Consider the following 16,142-nt stretch of genomic DNA (forward strand, 5'->3'; position numbering starts at 1 on the left):
ATAAAGAAAAAAAAGTGTCTTAAGATGGCCTGGAAAATAATCTTTTTTTTGTTGTTGTTATGATGTTTGAATAAGTACTATACATATTGATTTTGCTAGAATTCTTTATCAGTTATTGTGTTAGCCATTTGGGAAAGACTGTCATACTTTCATTATTTGGAAGACAGTTTTTTTTAGATTTCATCACCAAAAATATTGTAAAGCACACTACCTGGGGTTTTACAGAACCTGGAGTCACTATATACTGCTTTCAAATTTGTATTCCTTAGCACACTGTAAGCTGGATCCATTTGTTTCTATTAGTACTCTTCTAGTTTGTTTTAAAAAAGACTGAGCAGTACAGGGGAATGATAGTTCTATGACAAAACCACTTCATCCTTTAGGAAAACTTCTGTTTACAGGTAACTTTCTCTCCCCTTATGAAAAAATAACTCGTATCTTTTTCTTCAAAATTTAGTTTGTATGATAGGGCTGGCTCTTCATCCCTTTGAGACATGAACTGATTTGCCAAGAAGCATTCCACCTGAAGCTTCTGTTGTGTTTAGCTGCTTGCAGAGATCTTCTTTCAGGATGCATGCTCTAATTCCTCTTGGGGGTATTCTGAAGTTCCACCAGATACCTTACCAGCAACAAGCTGATGTTTCTGTGTCATCCCAGTGTCTATCAATTGGGTTGATGCGCGGATTGACTCCACAACTCGTTAAAAGTTGTAAAGTAGGTATGCTTTTTTATTCAGCGCTGAGACGCACGGGGATAATTCCTCAAAGTCATGCGTACCTCAGTGTTGTTTCCCTCTACATTTATTCTCTAAAGTTATATATATTCGTCAGGTTGCACAATACGCCTATACATATTCATGTCCTATCCCCGCTTCGTATTATAATGAGCCAGAAGGTCCTCTGCGCCTGCGCAGTGCCCCCTCTGGTCATGGGCAGGGGTCTCAAGATGAAGTAAATGAGTCTTCCTCCTCTGGGTAGGGGTCTTCAAGATGAAGTAAATGAGTCTTCCTCTTCTTGCACTTTTCACCTTTTTTAGTCTTTACGTGTGGCCTTAGAGTTTGGTCAGTGTCCCAGCCGTAAATCCTCTACTTCTCCCCTTTATCAGTAGAGTTTGATCAGTGTCCCAGCTGTAAATCCTCTGCTTCTCCCCTTTATCAGTAGATTCAGGTGTCTGCTTATTAACAGGACCGGAGGTCTCTGTTCTGCTTAGCAGGCATTTACAACAGATAGTCCTTTTGTTTCAACAAATTCCTCTAACCCCCCTGTACAACCCCCTTGTACAACCCCCCTGTACAATGGTCAACCCTCTGTATCAGGGTGAATCGATAGTTCTGCATTATTGTACTAGTGTGGTGGGGGAAGAGTTTATAATCTCTAAAAATAGTTCCACTTACTTGTAGAGCACCAGTGCAGACTTCAACAACAAAAGAAGAGTGTTCATCCAGTGTCTGAAGCTGCAGACTTTGTCACTTACCACGATTGTACACGTATGACAAATCTGTCTTGTCTTTCTGTACATTCTAGCTGTCTTGCTTTAGGGTAGGAATGGCTTTAGCTAAAATCACAAGTGTGGAACATGAGTGATGTGCATGTAGTATGTTGTAATACAGTTTTTACAGCAGTTTTCCTTTGTAGGAGGAAGGTGGTTGGTGTTGATGTGACACAAGACCAGAAAAAGAGTTGTTTTTATTGCTGTAGTATGTACCAACATGACAAATTGCCTTTTATTCTTCAGCATATTCTTTCATCAACCTGAAAACTTTTCAGATTTTCTTGCATGTACGTTCTTCCACCATGGCTGCAAATTTTTCTCAAGTAATGGTGTGTGGGAAGTTTGTGCATTTTGCCACCAGCATGGGGCCTCAGTAACATTAACGCTAGTGTTCTTAGGAAGAGATTCTGAATAAAGCAACTGAAAATGGATTTGGTGTCACCCATACTAGATGGATTTACCAGCTAAACAATTAAATAAACTGTATGTTATCATACAAGAACTTCAATTTGGACATAATTTTTTTGCCTGAAATGACTATTTATTTCAAACTGACTTTAATGCATCAGTTCACATTCTTGAATTGGATTTCATGTTTACTAACTTATGAATAACAGAATGAGATTTATTACCCACTAATTTATGCTTTCTGTTGTTACTAAAATATAATCACAGTGTGTTATGTTTGTAATGCGAGTGTTCAGAAAACTGAAAAGCAAAATAAGAAATTTGTCAATGTATGCTGTATGTTTTGTTTAAATGAACTTTGAGAAAATCTAAGATTTCTTTTGGAGTATTTGTAGTAAAGAGAAATCAAAGATTTCTTTCAAGACTTTAGATTTCATTTAGTAGTGTTTTTTTCAGGGTTTTATGTATCTTTGATAAAATATTTGGCTTGTAATTTACTTGCAGTGACAGGAGGCCTCTTAGAGGCTGTAGCATCTTTTCTTCTCCTCCCAGCATTGCTTGATATGGTGTTGAATGATATGGGAGAACTTACACAGCCCAATACTAGCTTTTCAAAATTGAGATCAGTGCCCAGGTTGTCCCTACCTTTTAAATAAATTGCCAGAAGAAACTCCAAAGCCCAACCAAAAAAGAAATAAAAAAAGAAAGAGGTTGATTTGCCACTAGGGAGCATGTTCTGTCCTGTGGTGAACATTAATGTGATCATTTCCACTTCTTTGTTTGCATTTGTTCGTTTTAGGAACAACAGAAGGTGATCAGCTTCCACAAGCTTCATCATCTGTCTCCTCCTCTTCATCCTCTTCATCCTCTTCTGGGAGCAGACAAAGAGCTGAGATTGGATCTTTCCTTAGAAAAAAGAAAACTAGTGATATTTACTTTGTTACACTTGTGTGGGCCATTGTCATTGTCCAGATCTGGCTAAACTTCTGGATTGTGCAGCTGTTGCCGGTGCCTTTTGCAGGTAATAATTCAGTTATTAGAAATGTATGTTTAATGATGATTTTGGATAGCCTTAGGCTTTGTGTTAAATAAGGTAGAAGGAAAGGCTTGTAAGCTTATGAGTTTTAATGTAAAACTTTTCCACAACTTTTTGTTAAGATGAATTGTAGCTTCAAGCAGGAAGATGGATGTGCACTGTCTGCTACCATCTGGAGGACAACTCTGTAAAATTGCTTTGTGTGTTGACTGTTGTAATTACCTGGAATAACTTAGTGACATACATTGTAAGAATAATTTGGTTTAGATTGCTTTGGTTTTCTTGCGCTTGACGTCATGTCTTTCACAGCTTTGCACCTATGGACGGAGAATATTTTGGCTGTTATTTAGTAGTGAAGTACAGCTCATGCTAACTTATAATTTCCATTAAAAATGGGTTGCTAGGCTCTGTGGACAAGTCACAAGATAAATTTGTTTCTAATTCTAACTCTGAGGTTGATTAGCTTATTTGCTTCACATCTACATCTACATATATCTGCTTTTTTATATATCAAGCAAGAAGGTAATAGTTATGGTAGCTATCTAAAGAGGTTATTTTAAAACTGAATGGCACTTTTTCCAATACTGTTTTGGAGGATGAATAGAGACGATGGGAACTCTGGAAATACACATGAGCTAATAAGAATCTGAAGGCATTTCCTCCTTTCCCACTCCTGTAAACAAAATGAGTTTCCTAATTTGCTTGAATTTTCTCTAAGCTTCAGTTAAAATGCTAATTTTCAGCATTTTAAATGTATTTAACATTAAATGTAGATATTTTCCATTTTACCAAGGGCTGTCCCCAGCTAGAAGCCAAGTACCTGCAGACCCAGCCAGTCTTTTGCTGTCTTCTGGTGTGGACTTATTCATGACTGCACCTCCTTTGAGGAGGTACCAGCTTGGGTGCCTCCTCATCCCTAAGCCGCAGTCCCTTTGAGAGGTGTACCTGCTCCAGCATGGCTCCTCCATAGGACATAGTTCCTCTGAGGGGTGTACCTGATCCACCATGGAGCATTTCTACTCCCTTGGCCTTTTTATTCCTTCTGTTCCTTTTTGTTCTCTACTCACTTGTTCTTTCTGTGTTCTGTCCTCTTTTTCTGCTGTACTGTTTTCTGCCCTTTCTTAAATGTGTTATTTTCACGGAGGCACCACTTCAGTGCCTGATAGACTCAGCTTTGGCCTGTGGTGGGTCCATTGTGGAGCCATCTGGACTAGTTGTGTCTGGCACAAGACAGCTCCTGGTGTTTCCCCATAGAGGCCACCTCAGTGGCCATCCTGCTACCAAAACCTTGTGATTTACACCCAATACACAAAGACATTATTGTTTAGTTGTGCATATGGAAATAATTTCTGTGGGGCCATGCTTACAGGTTTGAGGTGCTGTTAACTCTTAAGAGGCATGGTGAAAGGACCAACTGTATGTTCGGCTGTCGCACTATAGCAGCAGCTAAAGGGTAGTATGATGGTTAGGCGTATAAGTGACTGAATGCAGGCAAGAGGAGAGAGAGGTTTGAGCTTTGTTTCATTCCAGTGTAGTTGCTACAGAAGAAACTGCCTGATTTTGCTGTCTGGACATCATGGGAAATGGTGATGGCAGGTTGGATGTAGCTCATAAATAAATCATAAAATGATAAACGGATTAGAAAATAAATTTTAGTGTTTCTAGAAGTAGAGCTTATGTAACTTTATTGAAGAGAAAAGTCAAGGAGTGATTCTATGATTCTATGACCTGCCACTGTTTGAAAACACCTACTTGGGTGGGAGAAAAAAATGGATGCAATAGTTTTGCAGTTAGGCAGACAACAGTGAATGGTTTTAATCTTGAGCCAGATGAGTATAGATGAAAGTGCACATCTGTAACTGAAATGGATGAATACTGCTGTGCCATTCATTAGGTCTAAAATAGCTACCCAAACAATAAAGCCAGTATAGAAATTGATTATGAGAATATTTATGAGTTGTTGCCTTAGCCGTGACACTGGACCATTAAGTGCTTTTTCTTGGCATATACCTGAATATAGCTAGATCATCACAAAAATAGTATTAAAAGGCAGTATAATGATGAATACAGATTTAGGAGAGGGAACACATTAAGTGTCAGAAGGTGAATGAAATGATGATAAGATGGATTGTTAAAAGAGAGGTGGCGTTAAAAATACTTAGTAGTGGAAAATAGGAAAGCTTATAAAGCAAGTTTCCTTGCAGCTGTTCAAGCTTTAAGGACACTAGTAACTTTAAGGTCTTCTGAGACATTAAGGATAATGCTTCTAGAATGTAAATAAAATAACTCTCTAAAGCCTTAAATAAAAAAGTATTAGTTTCACCAGAATTCCTTATGTCTGTAGACAGGACTTACATGAAGTAGAATTTAGATTATTAGAAATATCTTGGTACCATTAACAATTTTCCTTGAATGCATTTGTACTTTGGTAGAATTAGAAGCTCTTTCAAAATTGCTTTATGTAGAGCGTGGAAAAAGTATACCATAATTATATCATAAAATGAAATGGTGAAACAATGACTTTTGAATTCAAAAATTAAGCAATAAGCTAGGTTGTGGAACATTTGTAGTATTTTGTTCAGTGGTGTGAGGTTGGGAATCCTGGTACTGTCTCTTTTTAAGAGCTTTCATTTACTACTTTGCTTGTTCTGTTGCCTCATACTGTTAATTCTGTGTTTGTCTTCAGGTAATTTTCTGCTTCCTGGAGATGTTTGGAATGTCTTATGCAGCCTTCCTCTTTTGCTCACAACCTTGTAATAACAGTCCTCCTTTAGCTTTTTCGCTCTTCCCCTTTTTAACCTGACGTAATTATGACTGTGTGATTGATTGGTGCGCCTCCTGACGTCACCTTTGCAACGAGTGCACACTCAGTTATTTTAGAAGATATTATTTAAATTCTTTTAAACAATAGCAGAAGGTTAGAAAGCCATTTAAGGAATGTTGTTCACCTTGTAAAGTGCAAGCTTGCCCTGTTTTGGTGAGCAGCAGTTTGTGTATTTACCATGAGTTGGATTTCATCATATAAAACTTCAAGCTGTAACTTAGGTGCTGGCACACGTTATTATTTTCTTCTATTTTGTACGTTTGCAACATGATCTTTAGGAGAAAGAGTATTATAATAATAGTATTTCTTCAAAAGAATAAATCGCATATTTGCCACATGGTGGTGCCAGAGGGTAAGTAAACCACGCGTTCGCAAATTGTTGCATGGGCTCTCTATGAACAAGAAGGTGAAATATTGCACAAGTGGCTTACAGATAATAGGCTCGTGGGGAACTTTAATAAATGCACTGTTACTAAATTCTGATTTAAGAAAAAATGGGGAGAAATTTGGAGAATTACATGATTCTGTGGCTAGTAATTTCACTTTGTTTTCCTTTAGAACCATAGTTTTCACTGTTTGGGGATGTGGCATAATTTTGTTTAAAGATTTGTGTATCAGTTAATGGCAGGACTGGGTTATGAGACTTTCTAGTCTGTTATCCTGTAATCTCGTAATCTTTTATGTATCTTGTAATTTTTTTGTGACTGGTATGTTTGCATCAATACTTCAGTGAAATCAGCTGTAATACAAATCTTTGTTTATTATGTGAATTAACTCCTGTGTTCTGATGTTAAATATGCTAGTATCTTCGGAAGATTACTGTTTTCTTCTCAGTGATGAGAAGGTAGATAATTTGAGAGGTGTAACATTTTATTGAATAAAAAAAGAATATGGCAAATATTTCATGACTGTTAAAGGTCTGTTAGCTTCCAAGGGAAGTTTCATATGTATCATGCTGTTCTGCTTTTACATTCCTGATTGTGATGATTCACAAGTTTTGCACATACGCTCAGTAAGCAAGCGAGCGCATTGCCACCGCAAAATTGGAATCGCGAGCCTTATGCGAAAATCTCTCTGGGCTTTATTTCATGACAGCTAAGCAGACATGAGCTGTATATTTCTGTAAATATAAGGCTAGACATTTGTAGTGTTGTTGAGAAACTATTTTCGAGTGGATTTATTAGAAGTGTTGGAGAAATCTCTTTCTGGTAACAAAATTCTTCTTTTGGGGGAGAAGTTGTAAATATTTCTTGTGTTGTCTATCTGTTTTTGAGGATCAGTGTGGATTTTTTCTGAAGCTTTGTGTGATCATCTTCAAGCCAAGATAAAAGGCTGATCTCAAAATAATATTTTTGATGTTTAAAAGCAAAATTAATCAGTAGTTGTATTTCAGTAGTTGAAGGTTTAAATGAACACTACTGTGAAATGACACACAATCTACTGTCAGTTCTTAAAGGAAAGATACAGCTTGAGCTGTATAGAAGGCCTAGAATGTAAGAATTGAGGCTGAAAATTTTATTATATGTGTAATAAACCATTAAGTTCTGAATGTGGTATTTGATGTGTAGTCATCTGAGGTGTTGTTGTATGTGTGAAGATACAATAAATCCACTGAACTGGAATCCTGGCATGATACCTGCTTATCCCAGGCCTTGCTCAAATGTGTTAACTGTGTAATAGGTAGTGTGCAGGCACCTTTCTTCTGGTGTCATCCAGATTCCATATGGACAAGTATGGTTGTAAAGTGTGTGAAGAGAGTAGTACTAAAACCACTTGAAAATTTTGAAAGTGGTTCCTAATGGGAACTAAAACTCAAGAATCCTTTTTTCTTTTTATAGTTCTTGTGATGTGCTCCTCTGAAATCTCTTAATACTTAATTTCCTTCTTGTGGTTACAGTTTGGGCACTTAAAAAGCTCGTGGTTCATTTTGGAGTTCTGAACTTCATGGCAAACCATTGCAAAAGTTGGTGGCAACTTATTGAAAATTTTGTGAAGGAACGTCAGGAAGCCCTTGCTCCACGGCCCATCAGAGGGCTTGGAAGAGTCATGTTAAAGCTTGACAGTAAGGTATTTCCACTTACTTCATTAAGCAACTTGATTTTTTTATTTTTTTTATTCTCTGTTCAGTCTGTGCTGAGATATTTTAATTCTAAAAATAAATGTCTGTCACTAATGGACACGTCTCTCATGTGAAACTGTATCTGTTTTATGGTGTGTTTTAAACCATGTCTCTTCTGTCACTATTAACTCTTAAAGTACACGTTTAAAATTTGTTAAATGACTACATGCAAAGCTTGACAGAAGTCACTTTTTAAAGGCTGAGTTAGTTTTTGGAGATTTCATATCTGAGCAAGGCAAACTTCTTGTGGTTCAGACATCTTACCTGATTACAGAAAACACTGAAGTTAAGTTTGATGAGCTTTAATCTGGAAGATGAGATGTTCCTACTTCTGTTGTGAAAATGTAATCTAAAAAACCAAGCCATTTTATTCTGTAAGTAGGGCCTGAGCTAGATCAAACACTTGTTTATACTGTGTAGAATTATAGTTGTTGAACACAGTGGCATGTTGATACAGAAGGAAGGCTTTCCTTTGTAAAAGAAGAAATATGTTGCGTAAGGTATTTGGGAGGTACCACAGAATAAAGCTTGTGTCCTCCCCTCCCCTCTCCCCCACTCAAAATGCACCCACATTTGCACTGTAAATTGCAGAGCTGGAAGGCTCCATAAAATTTAAGAAGACTCCTCCATTTAGGATTGTGAGCTTTGCCTTAACCTGATAGATTATTTTGTTTGTAATAACTATGTCAGTGTGCAAGAATGTGCTTTCTGTAACTGTGTGTTGAAGTATTCTCTGCTTTAGAAAAAGCTGTTACCTCAGAGTTTCTATAACTGAAGAGCTGAACCCTGGAAGTACATTTGTCAGAGCATCTGTATCTTGGCAGATCCATCAGCAGATTATAGCTTTGAATTTCTACAAGAAAAGGAAGAGTTTAAGCCCAAATCTAATCGGTAAATGGATGTCAAAAGGTCAACAAAAGGGTTAAAATGGCTGTAGGAAATAAGTAACGATCTCACAGCATTCATTGAAGAATTTGAAAAAGGAAAAGCCTTACAGAATACAGCTATGAACAAGATAAAAGGGGTTTCTAAAGGTAGTGGGAAGTATTAACGTGGGGATAAAGGTTTACATTATACAAAGCTTTTCATGAAAATATTTTGTAAGTAATAAGACTTTCTAGACACAATATTGTATGTATTTCATTAGTTGTTTAGCATCATTGTATTGCATAATTAAGCAGTGCCATATCCTTCCTAATACCACCAAGTCTTTTCTCCTTAAAGAAGGTAGGGCTTTTGTCATAATGGCAACAGAACTTCCCACTGTTCAGTTTAAATGTATTTAAGGTCAGTTTATATCCGTGTTGTTCCTGTCTAAACAAAAGAACAGTGTTGGCACAACTCGCTTCTCCATATACCCCCTCCCCATTTTTTAGGTGACAGTCATATGCCTTCTGAGTCTGTGCTGTGTGTATTAAAGCAACTCAAGCTCTTCTAGCCATTATAAAGACATTTGATAGTCTGCATGATTCTACTTGCTTGTGCCTATTCTAATTACAGTTCACCTGGCTTTAGCATGGGTGAACTTATCCAAAGCTTATCACACTAATGCTTTCATATCTTCAAAGTTCTATTGGATATGCTTATTCTGTGCATTGTAGGATCATGGATGAATCTTACCTTGTGAGAATTTGGGAAGCAATCCCATGGGATATTGTCAGTTGTGATATTTGCAGGGACGGGGAAAGGAGAGGAAAGAAAGTAGCATCCTTGCCAGTTTTTTTAGGAAGCTGTAGGAAGGTTTTTTTTTAGGGAGTTTTTTAGAATGAGCTGTGTATTGAAGTTGGGTTACCAAACGTTTTGGCTTCAGTAGGCACTGTTAAAGAAGCAGTAAAAAATATACAAACACAAAGTAGAAATCCATGGAGTAAATTGTTACAGATTACATTTTGTGCTTGTGCGTGAGAGAAACCAAGATTGAAAGATTATTTCCTTTGCAATTGAATATTTATTTTTTATATATATATATATTTTTTTTTTTTTCCTGAACTGAGTCTGCTTTTGGTTTTGGTCTTTGTATACCGAGTTAACTGGAGGTTGAATCTCAGCATCAGAAGGTATTGGGGCTTTTTGCTAAGTACAACAAGGCATTGACAAAGGTCTGTGTCACACATATTTGGTGGTACTACTTGATCTTTCTAAAGTGGTATGCCTGATTAAGAAATAGCTCCGGTTTTGAGTAAAAGATAGTGAGAATCAAGAAGACCTCTTAGAGTAGCATGACTTCTTGAAGCTCAGGAAGCTAGTGTAGATGGTCTGGAAAATAATCCATTGTGAGAAATGGGAGAGTACTGCTCATGCCAATCTTTGAGTTTTGCTGGTTATGTTTCTTAAATAAAAGCATGAACAAAAGAATGTTCTTTCCCACTACTTATCAGCCTATGGTTATCTTGGAAATGCAGAAAAATTTGAACTGAAGTTCTGATCAAGAGGAAAGAAAGTAGGGCATTCCTTTTAATTTTCTGTATAGGCAGTGTGTCAAGCTGTGCCTGCCTATATGTGCAGGCCTGCTTTAAATATGGAGTATGGAAATAGGATGTTCTTAAGTCCCTAGTGGTGCATTAGTGCCGTGGAGCCAGCAGACAGAACAGTTCAGATATGAGAGACTTCCTGGGGAAAGAGTAGAGAGGTTTCTGTTGTCATCCATCACTCATCTTAAAACTTAATAGATACGGCATTGTGCATGTTCTTACAACAGTCAGGAGCAAATAATTTGCTTCACTAATATTTACTTATTTTTTAAAGAAGACTTTTCATATGGTGACAGTAGCTTTATTTTGATTAGGGTTTGTGAGGGAGTTCAGCAGCACAGGCAGTTGCTCAAGTGCAAGCACTAGACATTTTATTAATTAGAATGTGCTAGTATTTTGCATGCATGCTTTCTGGTAGACTTCAGTGAATCTTGTAATTATTATATGCTTTTTCTAGGTATAGTGTACTGGAATTTTATTTTTACACCAGTATTGGTAAGATAGCAGTCAGGTAGAGCCTCCCAGATATTGTCTTAAACATTAATAAAAAAATATTTTTGACATATAATGTTGTTTCATAGTTACTGTATTTATCATCTGATTTGAGGAGCCTGAAATTCTAGAAAAATACCAAAGATTTCTATTCATATTCTGCTAAAATCTCAGGCTAACAATAGAGCTCTAGCTTTTGTTGCATTGGACTTTCAAAGTGGAGGTACTTGGCTATGAGATCTACGTTTTTCCCCAAATGAACCTAATGCATAGTGGCTTTTAATACGCAGAAGTAAAGTTAAAGGCAAAAGTAGATTATTGAATTGGTGAAAAACTTCACCTTTTTTCGCTGATAAATTATTCCGTAGGTGAAGAGGTAAAATAGAAACAAATTCTGCAGTATCAGTTTAAAGCTTTTGAAGCTTTGTCATTGCTTTCCATGACTGATTCTTTCCATGAGTAGTAAAAGCTAATGAAAGTGGGTGCTTTGTAACATTTTGTTCTCATGTTTCCTGATGTTCATGTTTCTTTGTAAATCTGCTTCTTGCTTCTGATATAACTTAATTAACTTTCTGAGTTTTTTTTTTTTTAATTTGAAATGTTCCTACATTTTGTTTTCATTGGGAGGTAATGTCATTTCTGGCAACTGGTGAAAGTACTAGATTTATTGAGCATTCAATGATCTTGTTTTCAGGGAGAAACAAATTGCTTGATCTTAACCTCTAACACAGATGATTAACAATATTAAAGCTTTTCACAGTTTTGATTTTGCTGCTAACTGAATACTAATGGCTAGAATTAACAGTATAGCCCTACATAAAGTAGTTCCTAAAATGAGTGTACTTGAGCAATATGGGTAAGAATTAGTAAAGAAAAATAACTGTAGTACAAAACTAGAAATTGACTGTTGAGAAGTGCAAAGAGCCTTCTGCATGACCAGTAAAGTTAGGTGAAATCCATGTATTTATTTGATCTAGAATGTGCTGTGTATATCAGATTTAATTACATATTTGATGTTGTCATTGAATGTGAATGTTGTAATAAACGTGGTACTAAAAAAGCCAGCCAAAATTTGTCTAATTGTAGATGACATAATAGGAGTGTTTTGAAATACACAGGAAAGAGCCTGAATGGGAGCACTAATGAAATAAACAAGTATCTCATGTTAAGTCTTCATGTTTCGCTAAAGTGCCCTTCTCAGAGTATGTTTACAGGTCCTGCTCTGAAATTTGAAATGTTAGCTCTTAGTATAATTAAACTGGAATTGCCCAGATTATGCTGATGGCTCTGTTAATACCATTAAATATGAATTGTTATTTGTTCTATCCCTCTTTGTTTCAAATAGTGCATGTTAATAGTAAAATCTAGACTCTTGCATTAGAAGTTGTGATCTTTTCCTATTGCAATTTACCTTTTGTGTCTGGAACAATTTCATTTTCATTGTCAATGACTTTGCCTGCCTCTCATTGCTTTTTTCCCCCTTTTCTATTACTGCATTTTTCAATAATTTTCCACTGTGTTCTTGTCTTTTTTTTTTTCTTTTTCTTCCGTCTCCCCCCCTGCCACTGACAAGCTGTGGCACTGGCTTAATAAGAAGGTAAATAAACAGAAAACTTGTGATTCCAACTAATGGATTCTGTGGTTTTGGGGAGTTCTTTGGCTTTTTGGTGTTTTTGCAGCATGAACACTACTTAACGTGCCTTGCTTTTTAGTTTTCTCTCCCAAGTGTCTCATCCAGCTCTTGATATAAGCTACTGAAGGTCATAATTCTACGTGATCTCTTGTCTTGTAAAATGAATGCACATAGTTAAACGTTTTGTACAGCAGAATATTGCATTAGCATTTCAAGCAGCAGTTTGATTTAGTGGCGCTTTTATTTACGAACAGTTGATCCCCACCTGCTCCCCACTTGTATGCATGACAACTCCAGTTCCTTCCTGGACTGGAGAGCTGTCCGCTACTTGGAGAAAGCGTCAGTTAACTGAATTTACATGGGAGTGATGAAGGTGAAGTGCAGCTGTAAAGCAGTGAATGTAAGTGATCACAATAGTGCATTGGCTGGCTTCAGTCAGTGCTGTTAATTTTTCACTTTTGAAGTGTCAAACTGTCCTGTATGCTCAGTGATATTCAGTGTAGCAGGAGCAAAATGAGAATACGGACAGTCTCAGAACTGTTGGATCTAAGGACAGTTCTAAGGGAAGTGAGGCCTAGCAAAGAAAAAAAATAAAGGAGTTAGTACAGGTAAAATATTTTTTCCTTTTGTGTGGCTTTAAAAGTGTGATGTGTTTTATAAGAAATATACTCCTTGGTTCCCATGGTTCACCTGAGCCAACTAGGGTTAACTGCTCTATTTTTGAGAACTGACATAGAACCATAGAATGGTCTCTGTTGGAAGAGGCCTTAAAGCTCACTCAGTTCCAACCCCCCCTGCCATGGGCAGGGACACCTTCCACTAGACCAGGTTGCTCAAAGCCCTGTCCAGCCTGGCCTTGAGCATTGCCAGGGATGGAGCAGCCGCAACATCCCTGGACAGCCTGTTCCAGTGCCTCACCACCCTCACAGTGAAGAATTTTTTTCTAATATCTAATCTAAATCTCTCCTCTCTCATCTCAACAGAAGTTAAAACTGATTCAGTCCATGTTTGGCCTCACATGTAATTGAAATCTGGACAACTCAATGCAGTGATACTTCCCTGGGACTTAGGCAGTGTCATTGCTTCAAGCAAGCACAGAGCTGGGGAACGATGCCTGTAACATGTATATTTGTAAGACCTCAGAGTTTTAAAGGTGAAAAGACTAGGATGTGATAAAATATATGGGAACAAAGTAATTAAGTGAAAGAGAAAAAAATCAAATACAGTATCTGGAAATGAGTTATGTTTCCAGCACCAACTTTTATCCTCACCACTTCAGTATTAGTGGGAAAGTCAGAATAGTTGCTATGGTTTTATAAGCAGCAACCCGTCCTTGCCATTCAGTAGCTAGTACAATAGAAACTATAGATCTGCCTTGCATGTTGTGGAAGACACCAAAAATACTGTCATTCTGAACAGTGTTGAAAAGAAAAGGAACAGAGTATAGCATGGGGCCATTGACACAACTCTCTAAAAATTTCTTGAAAACAATGAAATGGGGCTGCACAGCTGTTACTGCTGTGGGTGGCAGATGGGCAAGAATGCGGCCTGTAGTGTCCAGGCTGAGCAGCTATAATGAATTTAGAAGGTTTGATCTTCATTAAACTCAGTGAATTTGATGAGGGAATTCAGCGTTATGAGATGGGAGGGGGAAGGGGAGGGCTTTTTGTGTTCCTGAACAAGAACTTAAGAGTTGCTCACTTCATCATTGAGTTGTATTTAAATGGTGAATTCAGTTCATGATACAGTCGTATCTGTCTATTAAGAGGGGATTTTTTGAATGTTTTGTTGTTTTAAGATGACATTTTTATTTCCTGACTTGGAAGCGTTTGTGTTATGGGAGTGAGTTATGATTAGCAAATATGTGCAACCATAACCCTACATAAAATTTTTTTTTATTCGGTATTGGTTTGTTGGCACGGTTTAGGTGAAGAGCTGAGTTCAGTGAGCTGCAGGTGAAAGTTTAGTCTCTACTCCTTTTTTCTGGCTCTGAGTTTGTAATTTTCTTGTTTGAAAATTCATTAATGTGGATTTTAATTTTTTTTTTTAATTAATATTGATAGATTGCAAAAATAATTTCACTGTAATTGCTTTGAAGTCTAAAATGTCTGGATTTTGAGCTGCTATTTGCATTACTAGGCAAAACCCTGTGGATACAGTTTCTTACCAGAGTTATTTATTGATTCCTAGGAGCTGTTTTTAAAAACTATTGTTCTATGTTATATCATAGGAAGAGGTCCTGAAGGTCCTATAGTGTTTCATGCAATGCTGACTTCTGTTGCATGAGCGAGTAGTAATAATATTATAATCAAGATGAGGGGAAAACCCCCCCAACAAAAATTCCAAAACAACCAGCCCCCCTCTCCCCCCCCGCAAAAAAAAAAGGCAAAAAAAATGCTAAGCAAACTGTATCAGGTTCTTATGGGTTTGTTTTTTTCTTTCTTAAAAAAAAAAAAAACCTGAAAACCAAACAACCTAGATTAAATTAAAAAATACAGTCGTAGTTTGACAGAGGCAAAGAAAGAAGATTTGTAATACAGAACACTGGATGCAGTTAAAAGGTTGATTCCTTTGTACCTTTTTCCTTCTTGCTGGTCTCTGAAGTGAAGTACTGTGAGAACACCAAGACAAATTTCTGTTACTCTACCAAGAAAGTAAAAATACACCACCTAGAGACTGCAGCTTGGAATGATGGCTGATTATGATTGATAGTGAGAAACCCTTTCTTTTCTTCCTGTTCTAAGAGTTTCTGTCAGAGTTGCTTAAAACTTTTTTTTTTAATTATTATTCTGGCAAACAAGAATAGTATATGCTCAAATAGTTTAGCAAGGTATACGTAGCCCAAAACATACAATAGATTCACTTGGGCTAGCATGATTTGTTCTTTATAACATTGTTTACGGCTCAAGTCTTTGGAGAGAATTGCCAGATTCTGTTGTAGCTGTTGGGGGGACACTGGTGTAAGTAGGCCGAGACCTTATATAGCCTGTTCTCTATCTTTTTTAATTTGCCTACTAATGTGACTCATTTCAACGGAACCCTGAGATGTGTCCTGTTTACAGGCCTCCCCTTATTCTCATCAGATGATATTAATAAGATGATACCTTCAAATATTAACTGAGCTAAAAGGAAATGTCAGCAAGTCTAAGAAATGGCTTAGATAGATATCCTGATAGATAGTGAAGCTGTCTGAAGAAAGAAAATAGTGTATTTTGGCAATTTTATGTAGATTTAATTGAAAATGAAGTGGATGTCTAGGTATGCTTCACCATGTGGATAATGCAGTAAATAAAACATGCTAGAAAAACTAGTGCTCTGATGGCTATGCAGTGTGAAAGATGGAAACATGAATTCTTATACACATAGCATGGAGAATCTGTCTAGATAGCAGGATTTCCGATTGTTAAGCATGAACTGTAGTGGTATTATAGTCAGTTGTATTACATACGATTTTGTATCATCACCTAAAAGCTGAAAGCAGGGAGTATTTGGAAATTATTGAGAAGCATTTTAATGGAATGCAACTCAAAAACATTTTTTTACAGTGAGCTTAATTAAAAAAAATATTAAAAATTGTTACCTTTCTCTTCTAAAACTGTGACAATTAAGGATAGTTTTTTTTTGTGGACATCACAAATAAGGAACATTTCAGTTGGTTTTACAAGTGT

The 16,142-nt window shown here is 36.9% G+C and overlaps 1 protein-coding gene across 4 annotated transcripts in view; it reads left to right on the forward strand.

Annotated features, from left to right (window-relative positions):
* The window catches only part of TMEM245 (transmembrane protein 245), a 75,273-nt gene that overhangs the window by 14,484 nt on the left and 44,647 nt on the right, over nt 1-16,142 (forward strand). For 2 of the 4 annotated variants that reach the window (XM_057423014.1, XM_057423016.1), the window contains exons 5-7: nt 2,699-2,920; nt 7,657-7,826; nt 12,415-12,438. In XM_057423014.1, coding sequence (XP_057278997.1) covers nt 2,699-2,920; nt 7,657-7,826; nt 12,415-12,438 — 416 coding nt within the window. The remainder of the gene's footprint in view (nt 1-2,698; nt 2,921-7,656; nt 7,827-12,414; nt 12,439-16,142) is intronic. The other 2 variants (XM_057423015.1, XM_057423017.1) reach the window with 1 other exon arrangement.

Source organism: Pezoporus wallicus, unplaced genomic scaffold (assembly GCF_028554395.1).
Source record: "Pezoporus wallicus isolate ANWC-B61680 ecotype Strahan unplaced genomic scaffold, APGP_CSIRO_Pwel_v1 contig_749, whole genome shotgun sequence".
NCBI lineage: Eukaryota > Metazoa > Chordata > Aves > Psittaciformes > Psittacidae > Pezoporus > Pezoporus wallicus.